At 41.2% G+C, this 17,883-nt stretch overlaps 1 protein-coding gene across 4 annotated transcripts in view; it reads right to left on the bottom strand.

Moving 5' to 3' along the window:
* Positions 1 to 8,230: 8,230 nt before the first annotated feature.
* Positions 8,231 to 17,883, bottom strand: part of LOC137122978 (ephrin type-A receptor 7-like) — a 133,938-nt gene continuing 124,285 nt past the window's right edge. For 3 of the 4 annotated variants that reach the window (XM_067496276.1, XM_067496284.1, XM_067496301.1), the window contains 7 exons: positions 15,769 to 15,830; positions 15,202 to 15,318; positions 14,862 to 14,948; positions 14,285 to 14,437; positions 11,769 to 11,959; positions 11,514 to 11,678; positions 8,231 to 10,153 (listed from right to left, as the gene is read on the bottom strand). In XM_067496276.1, the coding sequence (XP_067352377.1) occupies positions 10,039 to 10,153; positions 11,514 to 11,678; positions 11,769 to 11,959; positions 14,285 to 14,437; positions 14,862 to 14,948; positions 15,202 to 15,318; positions 15,769 to 15,830 (890 nt within the window). In that variant the 3' untranslated portion in view covers positions 8,231 to 10,038. Of the gene's footprint in view, positions 10,154 to 10,478; positions 10,541 to 11,513; positions 11,679 to 11,768; positions 11,960 to 14,284; positions 14,438 to 14,861; positions 14,949 to 15,201; positions 15,319 to 15,768; positions 15,831 to 17,883 lie in introns of all 4 variants that reach the window. The other variant, XM_067496293.1, reaches the window with a different exon arrangement.

The following is a 17,883-nucleotide window of genomic DNA, read 5'->3' as shown; positions in this document are numbered from 1 at the left end:
TTTCTGTCTACCCTTTTTGATCTGTAGCTTCCCAAATAATGTTCAGTATAAAACTGAAAGTGTTATACTAAAATATTTAAAAAATATCTACAAATATTATTTTAGTATATTTATAATAATATATTTAAAAAAACATGCTCTGGGTGATGATAAGATCTGATGGAAAAAGCTGATTGTGATTGTCCACTGTGGCTCGATCCCCAGCTCCTCCCGGTCAAATAGTAGCACAAGTAGCACATTGAATGGCAGCTGTGTTCATTTCAACAATTTTACCATGTTTTGAAATATAAGAAGTAAATTACACGTAGTTGCTTCCCACCATGGTAATCGGCTCAGTCGTGTAATTCTCAAACATACCACAGAGTGGCAGTATGGGACCACAAAAAGCCCCCTGCACGCTTGACCCTGTACGAACACCTCCAGGTTTCTAAGGCTCGATGTCATGCTGCTTGGGGGGCTTTGGCATAATTTAAATGGCTGCCAGACAGAGACGAGTATGCTGTGAAAACATAAGTAGAACACACAATAATTAGGACTTGTGGAAGAAGAGTGGTTGGTGACAGAAGCTTTAACTGAAGGGAGACGGGGGCGGGAGAACGACAGATGCATGGATAGATCTTTAATGTGCCTGCAGAAAAGTTGAGAGACAGAGTGATGATAGACGGGAGACATATGGCGAGACAGTAAGAGGCGAGAAGCAGAGAGAGACTGGAAATGTCTCTGGAGGCGGCCAGACAGACTGGTGTTTAAACTGTCAGACTTATCTGTCATCCAGGTGAGGTTATCTGGAAGTTGAGTCATAGCAACCGGACGCCGACTTTTTGTTTCAAAACATTTCACTACTCATCCAAGAAGCTTTTTCAGTCTGAGCTAAGCTGCACAGTCCAAAATGTGCCAAATTGTCCTTCTGTTGCTAACCCGAAGGTAGAAATTGGGGACAAACGCCGATCACATTAACACTGTGGGTCCTAATGATGTCACGGAGTGAAGGACAAGGGTCAGCATGTCCACTCTGAGCAGGCTGCAGCTACACAGCCACATACACACAATGTGATGCTGCGTGTTACTCATTACTCAAGTAAAAGTTCAAGTATGGGCCAAAAGAAAAAAAGTCTCCAACTACAAATCTTAAGCACAAAACACGTTATCTACATTTTACTTAAATACAAAAGTAAAAGTATTCAACTAAGATGTATTTTTTTATGATAATAATAATTATGATAAAGTCAAAGATCCGATTTAGTAAAGGTGGAGCTGATTATACAGTATGTGTTGACAGGTGGTGGAGGTGTCAGACGCAGTGTTAAGCTTTGTCGGAGTCACGGCTGATCACCACCTAACGAGCTTCTTCAGCTCAACCCTAAAGGAGGAGTTGGTCTTCACTAAACGACTTTTACTCGAAGTAACTACGTGAAAGAGTAGTGAAACATTGCAAACTCACAAAAAAAGCCCAGTTGCCAGGATGCAACTTCAAGATGTCAGAGAGAGATTGAAACTGTAGCAGGCAGCCACAGAAAGAGAGAAGTTGTCAGTTCGGTCACTCAGAGTTTAATCTCGGCTCAGTGGGAAGTTCAGATTTCGTCAGACTGAACCCCGGGTCTTATCTAAGTACCCCTGACAGGAGAGAGAGGATGGGAAAAGCAGGGGGGGGGGAAGCAGAGGAGGCAGCAGGCGGAGGATTTGCAGACAATGACTCTTTGCCACAGGGGCGAAGTGGTTGAATGAAGCAGGGAAAGACAAAGCCAGTAATAAGCTGGACATATGAGAGAGGTTTAAGATCGTGCAGCAAAAAAAAAAAAAAAAAAAAAAAAAAGGGCTGTGATGCTCTTCTCTCAGGAGTGTCCCAGAGGATTGGACGGGCTTTAGCTGCTTCATTTCCTTCAATCACCCCACCCGTCACCTCATGAGCGCACTCTCCCTTCACAAGCCTCCTCTCACTTTCCCTCTGGAGAAACGCAGGCTTTTACCTCGAACAAACCTCACCGTCTCACACCCACGGGTCCCCCCCCTCCCCTGTCCTCCTCTGTTTGTTTACTTTGCTCTTCCCATAATGCAGAGATTAATTTCTCAAAGCCGATTTGAGCTGCGGCACGCTTCGGCAAAGAGGGAAGAGCAGAACTTTTGTGCTGGGGTGGGTGGGTGGGGGGGGAAGGTTCCCCTTCACACTAGCTTAGAGGTGGACCGCTCACCCCTTTGTGCCACTGGCTTTAATCTTCACGTGGAGCAGAGGGAGTGAGGCATCCAGGGAGGACAAGAAGGGGACAGGGCTCTCAACACTCAGCTAGGAATCACTAATGTCTTCATAGAGGGGTCGTCTGATGTCCCATGTGCCTCTTTCAGTCCTTTTGCCACCTTTCTACCTCTCTGGCGCTTCTTCCTCTTACATCTCTGGAATGACAAGTTTTCAGTCTTTGTTTTCAGCTTTGGTAGCTTTTGAAGTGTATATGAGTGAAAGTAAGAGTTATTTTCATTATTGATTCGTTCCTTTATTATTATTATTAGAATTAGCAGGATTATTGTTTGGTTCTCGTGTTAGTAAAAATTGCTCATTACATCTCTCAAATGGTAACGTTTTGCATGTTTTGTCTGAAGCCTTTAGATCAGCAGCCGTCGCTCAGATTTCAGAAAACACAATTTGTTTTCATTGCTAATAAAGCGAAATATTTTTTGCACGGCCAATAAATCTAGTGTCGCCTATTGCATAGGCTTCTTTTCTCTGACCAAGAAGAAAACATTTGATTTTATATATTTTTAGAAAATTGTAAAACGTGTTAAAGAAAATAAAATCCATTTTGGAGAAGTTGAAACAATCAGTGCTCCTAGATGATAAATAAATGTTTGAAATTAAACCTAAACTGTTGCCAGCTGTTTCACCTCTAATGGAAATATTTAGACTTTTTCGTTTTTATAAATGATTAATACAACTATTGTGCAAATTAGGGGCGCGGCTGTAGCTCAGTTGAAAAGGCAGGCGTCCATGGGACACAGGGTCAGTGGTTCGATCCCCGGTCCCAGCTATATGTTAAGGTGTCTCTGGGCGAGTCCCTGAACCCCCAACAGCCCATTGTCATTCTATCCCAGCTGTACAGTGTCGTTCCAAGCTCAGTAGTAATTGTGGAGGCTTGCGTCAGGAAGGGCATCCTGCCAAATCAACATGCGGACCCTGAACTCACGGGAAAAGAGAAATAGAAATGTGTGCAAATTAATGGCAAACATTTGCTTCAAACGATTAGATTATTGATGAATTGATACATTAATCAACACTGGAAGTTTTGCGGTAGTGTTCAGTTCTGGCCTTTTCCTCTAAATCTGCCACTTAACAAATTCCGTAGACCCAGCTGGAGAACACGCAGTGTATTTACATTTACTTTTGAGTGTTGGCTTGATTTAGGAAAAAGTGATGGACTTCAGGTAGTGCGATCAACAGTATATTTGGGCTTTTTAAACACGTTTTGCTCCAATCTCTTGGAAGCATTCTGCTCATCTCCCCATCCCAGTCTCATTTACTGTGAATAAACAGGCAAATCTGATTGAAGATTTACGCGCAACCCGTGAGAAGCATGATAAAACACTAACCAACGCAAAAAAAAACCCTTGCCACTGATGAGTTGCTGTGGGGTATGATGTTTGCATACCAAGACATCACACGCAAACTAACAGCATTTATTATACGACATCACAAGGGAATGGGAGGCAGACAGCAGTTGATTAGACCTGCTACGTGGTTCGTTTAGCAGGTGTACAGATGGCTTGTGACCCAGAGCGGGCAGAAGTGTCAAGGCTGGTAGGGTCTTTAAAATTCACATTATTTAAATTGAATCATGCAACATGTTTTTACAGGTACATTATATATTTTATGTCCCTGATATAGTAGTTTCCTGCTGCAATGACAGCTCACAGCCTTGTAATTTTAAGAAAAACAAGATTGTTTTTTTTTTTTTTTCCTCCGTTGCATTTGTGCATTTCTCCATCTACTTTTCAGAGCTACCAGTTAGTTACTTTCTGGGCATTTGTCTCATTCACAGAATCCTGATTAGCCTGACATGTAAATAAGCCTGGTGTTTTCTTCACAAAATGGCATCTTGAATGCTAACTAGAATATTACGATAAGTCTCTGATCATGAATTATCCAGCTCTGCGCTTAGTGGTGCAAGTTCAAATGCTGCTTAGCTGGGGTCTAAGCAGCATCTGAAGGTGGTGATGCTGATTGTGTGAGTCTGTTAGGAAGCTGCAGCCAGAGAAGGCTGAGAGATGAAACTCATTAAGTCTGAAACTCCAATCCTCAACTCCAATAACAATGTAATATAAAAAGTAGGGATTGCTACCGCAACTGTGTGAGATAAATAAAAAGACCTCATTCTGAAATGTATGCTCATGGACTGTCAACACACTTATAGTACATTTGCACACACATATTACACACACTTACCTAAGGGAAAAGGCTCACAGGCGTGTAGCAGCACACTCACTTCTCTACACCCACACAGTTGCTCACAGCTATCCCACGCAAAAGTAATTTGCATCTACAATCATTTCCCATACTCTCAGTGCAGGTCTACAGGTGGGTGTTGCATAATGAAGCAGTAAGTAATATAACCCCAGTCCCTCAGAGAGCCTTAATAATTTCATGTTAAAGAATAGACGTGGTGCAGGAGAGAGCCCTGAACCACGGAAGTAGCGTTACAGAGATGCAACCAAATGTGGAGTTGTGTTTTAAAGAGATCGAGTGCATTCATCTCATAATGCACAAAGGTACAAGAGGTCCAGGTAGCTTTAAGGTGAAGGGTAGATGGGTAATTTATAATTACAGTGCCTATAAAATGTATTCACTCCCTTGGAGGTTTTTCCCCTTTTTTATTTCTTTTCAACATTAAATCATGGTCAATGTAACTTTTGCTTTTTATGGCAAAACTGAAAATATTCTTTGATGTCAATGTGAAAACGGATCTCTTAAAAGTAATGTCAATTCATCGGAAATACAAGTGATCGCAAGGGCGTCTGGCTCCTTCAAGTCAGTTTGCTGACTTGCATTGAGCCTGTGAGTCTCCATCAGCCTTGAACATCTGAACATTTCCCTCAGTCTTCTTTGCAAAACTGCTTAAGCTCTGGCGTGTTGCACAGAGGTTTTGAGTGAACGGCCCCAGATTGTGAGTGCATTGATTTTTACTGTCTACAAGGTTTCCAAGAGCAGCTCTCAAGGAAACCATCCCCACTACTCCATGCTTCCAATACCGTGCTTCACAGTGGGGCTGGTGTATTTTTGTTGATGTGCAGTGTTTGGTTTCTGCAAAACATAGTATTTTGTCAAAATATGTTTCCAAGAAAACCACGAAACCACTTGGTTTCTAAGGAGGGTCTGCTCGAGGCACATTTATACCTGTGCCTTATTACTTCTGTTTCATAATAATGAAGAACATTTGCCGCTTGTCAATAGACTGCGAGGTGACAGTTACACGGGCTCCTGTTGTCCAGCAGTTTTTTTTTTGGTGATTGTGACTCAACTGCGCAGCACAGAATCGATGCAGTGAACATGAATTCCAATTTGGATTCTTTAAGGACATGGATTTTATCGGTGTGTCAGTCCTTTTCAACCACCTCTGTTCACTAGTTATCGGACTTCCAGATACAGCTGGATTTATACTGCAGTCACCCGAAACACCATGAGTGCTTTGAATAATGTCAATTTAAATAAACTACCATTACTCTGTATAAATCTGTTCTTAATTTGTTATGGGTAAAACTTCCCGGGGGGGGGAATGAACACGGGCTCCTTTTTGCATAGGCAGTGGGGAAGGGGCTTGTTCTCTGGCTCGGGAGTGAGTTGTTGCCCTAAAAGATGGAGTTTACATATATCGGCGTGTTGCTCACTAGTGAGTGTGAAATGCAGCACAGTGTGAGTTGTACCGTCGTTAAGAGGGAACTGAGCTGGAAGATAAAGCTATCGATTTACCAGTTGATCTATGTTCCAATCTCACCTGTGGCCATGGGCTTTGGGTAGTGACCGAAACAATGAGATTGTAAATGCACCTTTTGAGTGGCAGGACTCACCCGTTAGAGGTGAGGCAAAGAGCCACTGCTTCCTTTTATGTTTTCTTAATTCTCAATCCAGTTTATTGAATTGACTTCTTTATTTGCTCATTGAACCAGAATCCTTGTACGTCTCTCATCAAATCTGCTTTGGTGCAACTGTTTGTTTTTACTGAGAGCAGCAAAATACAACTGGGCCCAAAATTTAACATGGCCTTAGTTCGAAATGTCAAAAGATGGAATTTCTTTTTCGCCAAGCATATTCAGCTTGTCCAACTGTTCATTCGTCAGAAATTGTTAATTTTTCAATTCTTTTATCAAAGGAATTCAGTGTACTTTTCATTTGGTTATATTATTTTATACACTGTTTGACAAGTTTTCTCAATTCTAATGATGGAAAAACATTTGTACTGGATGAATATGCAGTACTGGAATCAATCTTTCTGTGCAGGCTGCGTAAATTATTGGAGACATAAAATGAATAAAAAATTACCATATGAAATTGTAATACTTATAAATATTGAGACCATGAGTCAAATGTCCACAAATAGATTCACAAATGAAAAAGACATAATTTAAAGCCTTTGAGATAAAAGCATTTTTAGCGCTGTTACTGTAAAAGTTCACAGTAGAAGCATTAGTCGTTTGTAATCTAATGGCACATTGCTACAAATTTAAGTGAGATGCTTCATAGCCGCATTTCTATACAGACACTGTATTTGCAGTAAGTTTCCCTGATCAAATCACATTACAGTCAGGTCCATGATCGGGATTTGCTTTAAGTGCTGAGAAACAGCTTTAAGATACTGCTTTGTCACAAATATCGCAAAACCTTGTAGGAACAACCACGGTAAATGAAATCGTCTTTTTGCCTGAGGTCTGGACCCCATCACTAAGTGCAGGGGGTCTTGCTTAGTAATTCTCTGTCATGCCTATGCTGCAGCTGTCTTCAGTTCCTGCTTTTACTTGCGGCAATTTGTGCCAAGAGAGATGAATGCTCAATTGGATTCAGGTCAGGTGATCGCAGCACATCTGATTTATTCATCTTAAAAAGTCTTAGGTTGCTTCAGGTCATTGTTCACCTGCACCGTGAAGCACTGACCACAAAGTTTTAGAGCATTTGGTTGATTCTGAGAAGATATTATGTCCCTAAGTATGTCTGAATTCAGTCTTTAGTCTTTGTTTTTGATTTTTTTTTACATTTCTCTCTTTGGCGAACCAACGTGAGACTTAACAATGGTTTACATGTTGCGCTAAACCCTTCATATTTACACTGTGAGGTTGATTGTTGACTTTCTGCAGATACGCCTACCTCCCAGAGGGTGCTCCTGATCTGGCCACCTGTTAGTTTGGTTTTTAATCGTCTGAGTCAGTTTGACCTAAATTCAATTCAGCATGCATTTCCCCTTAATGAACGCAAATAAAAGCATTAACATGGATGCAATCAGCATCTAGTGAAGAATACAGGGCTGTGAGACAGCAAGCTGAATAACCAATCAGACAGATCTCTCTCACCAATAGGACGGATACAAATTCAACTTGGTGACTTTTCAGCTAATTCGACAACGTTGCAGGACACATAGCATTAACGCTTTTAAGTGGTTCACATAATACTTTTGACCAAACCGCTAAAGCAGCCAGTTTAGAACATCACGATTGTTTAATGTAAAATCCATTGCAGTAATAATATTTTACAAAAATGTCAAAAGTGTCATTGTTCAGATACTTATGGACCTAATGTTACTTACTCATAGAAAAGCGAGAATGAATTTACAACTGTAAATTGGTGTGATCAATAGATTTTGGTTTAAAAAAAACAACAACACCCTACGTCTATTAGTTTATATAACATTTTAAAATGAACGAGCATAAAAACATTTGCTTGAATTGGAATTTTTTAATAACACGTTTTAATATTGCAACAGCCATCAGATTTTGTTCTAACAGGTAAAAATCATCAAAAACTAACAAAAACTAATTATTTTTTTTGTTTCATATTCCAAACACCAGAGTTTCTTGGCTATGGGCCTAAATTAAAATAAAAACAAATAAAACCCTTACACAGTGAGCAGATATATTCAACACGTTGTTCTTCAAACAAATTATAAAAATAGATTTAGCATTTTCAAATACATATTTACAGTATTCAACATTTAAGCATATAATCACAGTAATGTATGTGTGTGTGTGTTGGGGGGGGGGGTTTCAGAGGAAAACCGATGAGTTTCACTCGTTGTGGTGATGAAATCCAGTTTGGTTTTTAACATCACTGCATGGGTAGTTCTGTAGACTTTAGTGTGAAGGGGACCATCAGTGTTTTTTTTTTTTTGTTCCCCTCCCCCCACAGATACAGCATGGTAATGTACGTGATAACATCTGTAACATCTAAGAACTGTTACAGAGGGGAAAGTACTAGGATGAAGAACAAAAGCTTTGTACCAAATACAAACCATTTACAATAATCCAGTCAAAATGTATATGTACCCTCTGCTGTGAGAATCAGATAATGCCCCGAGAAACCGCTTCCTTTATGTCTCCTTTATTGAAATAACAGAGGGGGCAAGGGGCCAATAACTGTACAGAGAGTACCGGAAAAAGTGCAACCACATAGCATGACAGAGCATGATATTAACAGCAACATAAAATTAAACGTGACAATCCAACAGGAAGTAACTTGACATTCTTTAATACTGCAGCGTACACAGCAAATCAAATGACAGGACCCCAAAATAACTTTAGTAAATCCAGTGTTAATGAATACATAGATACTGTGTGCAAACAAATCCTCCATCTTCTTGTCATAAAAAAAAAAAATCAACGAGACTTTACTTAATATTTCTTTTAAATACCATTAAAGTTAAATAAACCTTCCTAACTTAAATTCTGAAGAGGTTTCTCTCTCTGGTCGAGCGAAAATAAACGTGGATAAACATCTGAGTTAGGCAATCTACCGCTTAAACAGTAGTACTGTGAAAGCCTTTGGAGAGGAGGATGATGTTACGAAGATGACGTACAGCAGGCTAAAGGGAATATTAGATATACTCTGAACAACTGGAGGACAAAAATTGGAAGAAAAAAAACGACAAAGTAATAAACAATCAGACATGTTCAACCCTTTGCTTCACAATTGTATCCTGCAACATTTATTTTACCATCACTAGCCCCAAAGGAAAAACGTGGGCAGATATTCCTGAAAGTACAGTATATCATCACCCACTAACTTACTGCAGCTCCTTTCACCCAGTCAGCACACTTTGTACTGTATACAGCACTTAGCCCCATTCGTTTAGGTTTTTTTTTTTTAAGAATTCACTGTTGTCACTTTTCCAACTTCAAAATGACTGGACCCCTGACTTGGGACAGCACAGTCTTCTTAAGCTCCTGCTCTGTTACATTACAGCCAGGTCCTTCTACTCGGATCGGCTCTGACGAACATTATGATTTCGTGTCCTCGTCGTAAGTCAGTTTGTGAAATCATCCGTGCCAGTTCAACTTATTTGATCCAAGGTCGGTAAAATAGTTGCTGCCTTTTGACGAACTTGTTTTTAGGGGACCAGTGTTCTGGTGAAGGGAAACTCCACCGAAAAGGTAAATCTTTCATAATTGGTGTGTTTGCAGCGCAGTGCGTCTCTGTCCCACCCGCAGCTAATGTCAGCTTTTAGACAGCGCCCGACCTGCTAGAGACAATTTTCCATTTGTCTTTGAGCGCTGATCCAGAACCAGTGAGATGGAGCTGACACAGTTACTGAAGGTCAAAGTGCAGTTTGGTCACAAAAAGTCACATGACATTACTCCTCTGCTAACCCCCAATCATCGCTCAACTGAGGGTATTTGTATTTAAAAAAAAAAAAAAAAAAAAATGGAAGGAATTGAGGAAGTATGGAAAGGAGGGGCAAATAGAGGAGCACAATTAGCTAAGAGCTCATTCTCCTCTTCTGCTCCCCATCATCCATCTGCACATACTGTACATGTGGATGAGCAGCAGCAGCATGAGAGTGGGTGTGTCAACTGTTAGACCTGCACACCGCGGCCGTGCATTTGGATGACCTGGGCTCTGAGGGTCTGGATAGCAGCCAGGATCAGCTTTTGGTGCTCCAGGGAAGTGATGCCAAGGCTCAGTACATCTCTGTGGACGTAAACATTCACCGAGATTAGAAAAGGACATGCGAATTGTTTTTTAATAAGCTTATACACAGGATTTCTGCTTTAACATCCAGGATATTCAAACACTGCAAAATAAAATTGAGGGAGGTGTGGCCTCATAATTACATACAGTAGCGTCTCACTTTATTAGTAGTCGGCCCAAAATATTTAGTTTAACATTCAGTACAGTTATCAATGGTTCAGTGTTGTGCACTGCAGAGACAGGAATATGTCTTGGATTATAAGATGTTTTCAGCTCCTTGCTAAAAATAATAATAATGACGATAATCAGCGGGCAAGTGTGGTACCTGCCATCAGCCAGGGGTGTCTAACAGTGGAACTGGACCCCAGAGTTTGGCCTATTGTATCACTGTTGGTGAGAGGCAAGAGGATTTGGCTTAATCAAACCCAAGCAGACAGAAAGTAGGAAAATGTGATCAGAAAAAAGCCATTTTGTTACGCCAACAACTGTAATTCCTTACTAAAATGTTCTATCCCTTTTCCTTTAAGGAAATTTGGGAAAAATTATTTACTTCACTCAGAAAATATCCACTCGCGGTGTCTACAAGATGCACTTTTTGCTATTTTAATTGTTCTTTCTCTATTAAATGAATAACCCAAAGGCATAGTTCAGGCTTTTAGAAGCTGATCCCGTTACATTATCGCCATTTACATGTGTAAATATCTATCTTGGTTGCTAATACCTTCCCTGATGGATGCCTTGTTAAACTTCACCTATTACTTATACTGTTGGAGTGAACTGGGTCCAATGCACAGCCCTTGTAAAAATGCTGCTTTTGAACTGTGTTGCCTTACATGTACAGGTTTGTCTGTTCTCTCTAATACTCTAATCTATATAAATGGGGTAGAATAAATTATAGAAACAGACAAAAAAACACTAATTGTGCTGTGGTTGAACTGCACTAACTGTTTCAACAAAAGCTAAAAATTGTCATGAAGAAAGGATTTTTTTTATGTTCGACAGGACTGTTGCATTAGACTGCATTCGCTTTATATTGATGTACCTAATAAACTGCCATATGAGTCTATATTTACCTCTTATATTAGAAATTATTTCTGATTAATCCTATTTTACAAATTAGCTGACGCTGGAACCGGAGATTGCCCTTTTTGCTTAACGAAACTATTAACTAGATTAATTTGAAATGTAATAACTGGCTTTTGTGTGTGTCACCTAGTGCTTTGTGCGAGTATTGGTTTTAATTTCCTTTTGAAGGGGGCGGTTAAGAGGAAAAAAAACACTTTACACTTTATGGACCACTCTGTCATCATAAACCACAGAGTATGTAAGGTCACAGATGATGTTGTATAAAGCTACTCACTGTACAGTCATCCGTGCCACAGACTCCAAGTAGCAGTATCCTGCAGCAGTGAAGTTGTCCTTGTATCGGCCCATGTCCACTGCATCTAACCACTCTCCTACGGAGTTAAAGGATGGGAAGGAGGGGAGAGGCCTTTCTGCCAGCGCAATAGATGAACTCAGGGTCCTAGAGGAGAAGGAAAAAGGGGGAAGGTAACGTGCACCATATATACAGCTATCGATTTTGTGGGCCTGTGGTACAGTCACCTGACCGTACCTGCGTGCCAGTGTGGAGGAACCAATGCCATCAGGGGAACGAATGCTCTTGCTGAGGGCTGAGTGGATCTGGCTAAAGCTGGGCCTCTCTGTCCTCTCCTTCTGCCAACAGTCTAGCATCAACTGATGGAGATGTGTTGGACAGTTAACTGGAGCTGGCAGCCTGAATCCATCCTCAATGGCCTTTATCACCTAAACACAGAAACAGGAAATCAATAATTTCAGGTTAGAAATACAAGAATAGCCATTTAGTATGATTTGTCGGGTCTCATGCTGCAATTGGATAAATCCCCACAGAGCGTGTTTTTGACTCGTAGGGCAGCAGGAGGGAAGGGGATAAAAATGTAGAAAGTTTGTCCTACTTTAAAAGTTGAGTAAGATACTTAAACTTGATTTGCTTTCTAAGAATAGAAGCCTTTGGACAGCACAGCTACACACCTACTTGGACGTGTGCTGGAGCTTCCATTTTCTCGTGTCACTAATTACACTACCTTTAATGTTCCATTGCATGCTTTAGCTTTTTTTGGGTACTTGAGCTTATTTTAATGCAGTGTCCTTTATAGGCACCAAATGAGCGAGCACAAACTGCCAAACACAATTTCATATAGCGATTCCTCAACTAAACAATGTGAGCTGAATAAAAGTCTGCAGTAAAGCGACTACCAAAAAATAGAAGCACATTGCAAATAGCCAACTATTAGCTGAGGGAGAAGAAACTGATTCATGACAGCGGCATTTGACATGAGTTTTTACACCGGATGCCCTTCCTGCCGCAACCCTCCAATTTTGTTTTCTTTTCTTTCTTTCTTTTTTTTAAATCCGGGCTCGGGACCGGCCAGCGGGGCCACACCCGTTGGGCTAGGATTCAAACCCGGGGCCTTCTGCATCCCGACCCAATGCTCTACCACTGTGGAATGAGATAACTTATCAGGATATTTAATGTCACTTAGCAGTTTCCCTTTATAGGCTATTTGATGGATATGGATCGTAGCAGCAAAGACCAGTATAATTATGTTTAAATTTCCTATAATACCGTATATATAAAAAGAGAAATTAAACAGACCGTAAATGGCAGTATATCCCTAAATGATCTGATCTAAAAGATATGTGACTGAATACAAAAGGTCTCCGACTGATCCTGTCCTGTGCCACCTTACTGTTCTATCAACTACTCTTGTCCCCTTTTCGAAAAACATTAACTCCAGCACCTACAAACAGTATCTTTTAGTATATGTGCTGACACGTACTACAGCTCCTCCTAAATTACTAAGAAATAAAATCTTGTAAAAGGAAGAAATGAAGTTGGATCGTAATCACAAAAAAAAAAAAAGACATCAGCAGCAATACTTCCTAAAACACTCTATATACCCACCTAGTGCTCCACTCCACCATCCTTTCAGCCCCTTAAGCTCCTATCTCACTAAAGAGCATTCATAAAACGCTTTTCAGCATTTGACATTTTCCATTTAATCAGAGTCGGTGGGTAAAGGGCACGACGGATCACAGGTGGACGGGCCGACCAACAATTTCGTTATGATCTAATGTATCAATTTAAAGTGGATTAATATCGCTGGCGCTCTACAATTTCACCTTTGCCCTCTCAATTGGAAAGTTTGATAATATGAACCAGGTTGAGAGGAAACTTTCTTTTGCCCTGTGAAAGGGCACTGAAAAAAAAAAAAGATCCCAAAAGAAGCTTGCTATTCTTGTGGCTGCTGAATAACTCATGCATATTAATTTTGGACATGGAAAAAATGGAACATGCTAATAATCTGTTTCTTTTTAACTATGTACCTGCCTGCATAAAGTACAGGTATTATTTTCTGATGACACTGATTTGAGAGGGCATTCGCATGATGACTGATGCATTATGATGATAACTGAAAATTAGATCTTTAAATATAACCAAAGTGTTGTTGGCTTGAATAAAAAGAAAAAAAAAATGGCCAAAGATCATCTGCCATCATCTCTTTCAGGCATCATGTATTATTTAACTGCACTTTCGAAGCACAAGTTCTTTCAAAAAAGTAGAAAAACAACCTTTTAAAAAAAGGACAAAGAGGTGGGAGGGACAACAGAAAAACAGCAAGCCCACCCACACTGACTTGGAAATAATAGGTTGCAAGTGACAAGCGGCAGGGTCCTATCGACTGGACAATCTCTCCAACCCTCAAATGGTAAGCCCTTTACATTTCCTGGGAAAATGAATCTTTCAAGAGGGATTTTCAACACTTTTAAGAGCACGGGATGGAACTCTGGGATAGGCAGAGGCCACTAGAAGGGGGTTTGTGTGTCCTTAACAACAAAACAGGATTGGTCATGGAGCTGATGCAGATTTAAAGTCGGGGACTAAGGCCCTGCAAAAGCCTTTAGAGGTAGTGTGGCTTCTTGGCTTTCCTTCAATAAGAGCCATGGATATAGAGTTCACTGATAACAGGAATCGTTGTGGGTAAAAATGGAGCTGGTGAAGACAGTAACGATTAATAGAAGGGATGTTCACATTACTTCTCCACTTACATCCTGGTTGCCCATATCCCAGTATGGCCTCTCTCCATAGGACATGACCTCCCACATGACGATACCAAAGCTCCAGACATCTGAGGCTGATGAGAAGCGATGGTATTGGATGGCCTCTGGAGCGGTCCACAGTACCACGCTCTTCCCTCCATGCTGGTGGAGAGATCAGGTGAGACGTGAGACACTGAGTAAAAGGGTGTGGAGAGTTCACACGAAGTAATGCTTTAATATTCTCTTTGAAAAGCTTTGAACATATTTTAACAGATCAAAAGAATCTTTAGAGGAGCGGGTTCACCTTGAGTAGAACCCAAAAATATCCAGCGAAAAAAAAAAAAGCTGATTTTTGTATTTTGTTTTGTTCTAAAAGTTTAATTCTACAATTTTAACAGAACCTGACATGACGTTAACTGTAGTCCGTGTCTCATTAAAGACATCACCCCTACACATGTGAACTCTGTGCAACTGAGGTTTATTAATTTGAAAGCAGAATGTGAAATACAGAATCCAAAAATCTAATACCCAGTAAAGTTCTGGCTATATCACATATGCATATGTTTTTCCACATAATTTCTCCTACCAAGGTGGTGTAGATGGCCTCTATCTTGTCCTCCTGCAGAGGTCTGAAGCCAGACACCTTGCAGCAAAGGTTGGCGTTAACCAGAACCTGAGATTGGGGAGGAAAAAAAAATAAAAAATACAATTCTGTAATGTGACCACTGGATTTGAAGTTTGAGAAACTAGCTGTTTTAGGAAAAACCCACATGACAAAAACAAAGCTTAAAAGGATTAGACGAGATTGTTTTATGTATTCCTCAAATAAAAACCTTCGGGTGAGTGTCAAAAACTTGCACTAGCCTGCGACCTGCATCCGCCTACACCCTCTCCCCTCCATCATCACCTCCCACCTGTTCCCCTACCTTGTGTGCGGCCAACCGTTTGTGGACAAAGCCCATTTCAGTGAGGTACTTCATCCCTGATGCCACTCCGGTCAGCATATCTATCAGCTGCATTACACTCAATTGGCCTTCGTGTTTCTGAGGTCATCGGAGTCGTTAGGCGAACGAAGAAAGTGGGTGGAACATCCGAGCAGAGGGAGGAGAAGGCAAGATGAGCATATAGAAGAGAGAGAGAGAGAAAAAAAAAAAAAGCCATCTGTTACAGAACCCTGTTGTGTTTCCTGAGCTAAATTGTTTTATTTGGAGAGTATAAACAAACAGGCCATTAATTCATATCATTATAGAGCACACTGCAGTGGTTCAGAGCAGAGGGGCACAATAACACTTACAGAAGCTTACAGCAGTTCTGAGCAGAAACACTCGATTTGTGCTGTTAATTATGTTACATTTCCCTTATTGCTGTACTAACTACAAGTGTTGCTGCCTGAAGACTGTGCTATAATACCAGAGAGTTTAGGGATATTACACCGAAAACGCCTGCTTTGTGAACGAGGAACTGTGTCTGCATAAACAGAAAAACTCACATACCCTAAGGAAGGAATCTAAGGCTCCGTTAGACATGCTCTCCACGATGATCATCATGGTGTTACCTGCAGAAAGGCACAGAGGAGGATGGCATGAGCGAGTGGGAATCACGGGGGGGGAAAAAAAACGAAAATGAAAGAGGTAATAGAGACAGAGACACAGACACAGACAGAATAAAGTGAGTCTAGTCCACTTGGCAGCACGGCAGGCATTGTGCAAAGCCATTCTTCACCCAGTGAACTGTGGTGAAGCCGGGAGAACCTGTGTGCTGCCCTGGCTGTCTCAGCAAGTTTAACGACCCACGAACGTGCGCGCGCACACACACACAAACAGGCACAGAACCGAGCGTGCGTGCTCATACACACTGCACATGTGCACTACTGACGCACACACGCACACACTTTTGTGCCAAGGCACAGATGACAGGGATCCAGCAGTGCTGTGAAGTGCACAGAGGAGGAAAACAAGACTGCAGCAGCTGGAAGGGAAAGGAAACAAGTAGAAAGAGGAAGTAAATTATGTGAGGTTTACGCACTGAGATGAAGCTCAAAAGCTATGTAAACAGCTTCATATCAAAAAAAAAAAAAAAAAATCATTTCCACTGATAAGATGATAGGCTATCAATCCCGACAGTTTGCATGCTAATATCCACAATTCCCAGCTTGCCAGTTATACTGGTCTTTCACGAACCTATTTGGAAAGGTTACCAACAACAATTTAACTGTGTGTTGGTGGGTTGCCAAAGCCTGGAATGACAGGTACATTTAGCTACGAGCAAGGACCCAGTGAAAGGAATTATGTCAGCTGTGTCGTGTAGTTCTCCCTGGTAGAAACATTGTGTTTTAGAGGATGGGTCGTCATTTAATGTGCGACAGAGAGTAGAGGAGGGAAGGTGCTGCCTGCTGCATCGCACAAAAATTCAGTCACACACACGCACTCATAAGTCATCATATGAAACATATTGACATATTGAAAAGCAAATCTTTGAACTTTACTCCAGTGTTTCAAGTATTGTGTAGCAAAACTGCATCTTTAATTGACTGAATCTCAGCTAATGAAAATTGAAATATCAACATTTTTTTTTTTTTTTTTTTACAGGTTACCCTGTCAATAAATGCAATTTGGAGCTTTTTACTCTCCTGCACCAACGTCTATCATTGAGCACCGAACCATAGCACACTCAGCAGAAAACTTCATTTGGCAGCCTTGCCACTTTCTGTGTATTTCTAGCCTGAGGTGTTAAATGTGAAAAGACTTCCTAACAATACTCCTGGTAGGTAACAAATCACCTTATTGCATTTCCTATAATCCTATTTCCTGCAATCTTTGAACCGCCACTAAGAAGGTAGAGCAAATGGCAGGTCGTTAAAAATTTGAATTACAGCATTGTGGTAGCAGGCCTCCACAAAACACTGAAGTTGGTGTTTAAATGAAAGGACAACTCCGTTTTCATGTGGCCTTAAACTTTGGGGAAAAGATGGGAAGATTAGGAAGGAGGTGGGGGCTGTTTGTAGGTGTGAGGGCGGAAGAGAGCTGATTGACACTCTGGCGGGGGTAAGTGATTTAAAGCAGGTGAACCTGTAGTCTGTGTGTTTGTGGGAAGTGAGGAGGCAAGCGGGCAGGTGTGTGTGTCAGTGATAGTGCAAGAGAAAAACACCAACTTTGTGAGTGTGTGAGGGCGCATGCACGTGACTTGCGTTTAAATGCATGTGCATGATGGTGGGAGAGATTGGAGTACATCTCAAGGCCCCGCTGGGTCTCTAGCACCAATTACTGTAGCCTGCACATCTGCTGCCATCCTACTGAGCACAGAGTGTTTGGGCACCATGCCCACACACACACACACACACACACACACACACAGTGAGCAACACTGCGGCAGTAACAAAAACTTCACAAACTCTTTAAAGCTTCTCACTTCACCTGCCATTCCCATTAACCTTTACTTCATCTTCTGTCTCTCATGTCCCTTTTCTCTGTCTCTTCCCTTAAAATTTCTTCCCCCCCCCGATCCAGTTTTCGCTGTAGGGCCTCAATTGCTATGTGTCAGTGGGAAATGGTCCTTGATGTAGCTCAGACGCTGCTAACGTGCAATATCCATCTCGTCACCATGCTCTC

The sequence above is a fragment of the Channa argus genome, chromosome 1 (assembly GCF_033026475.1).
Source record: "Channa argus isolate prfri chromosome 1, Channa argus male v1.0, whole genome shotgun sequence".
NCBI lineage: Eukaryota > Metazoa > Chordata > Actinopteri > Anabantiformes > Channidae > Channa > Channa argus.
Note: the sequence above shows the minus strand (reverse complement) of the source record. Positions and strands in the feature narration are given on the sequence as shown.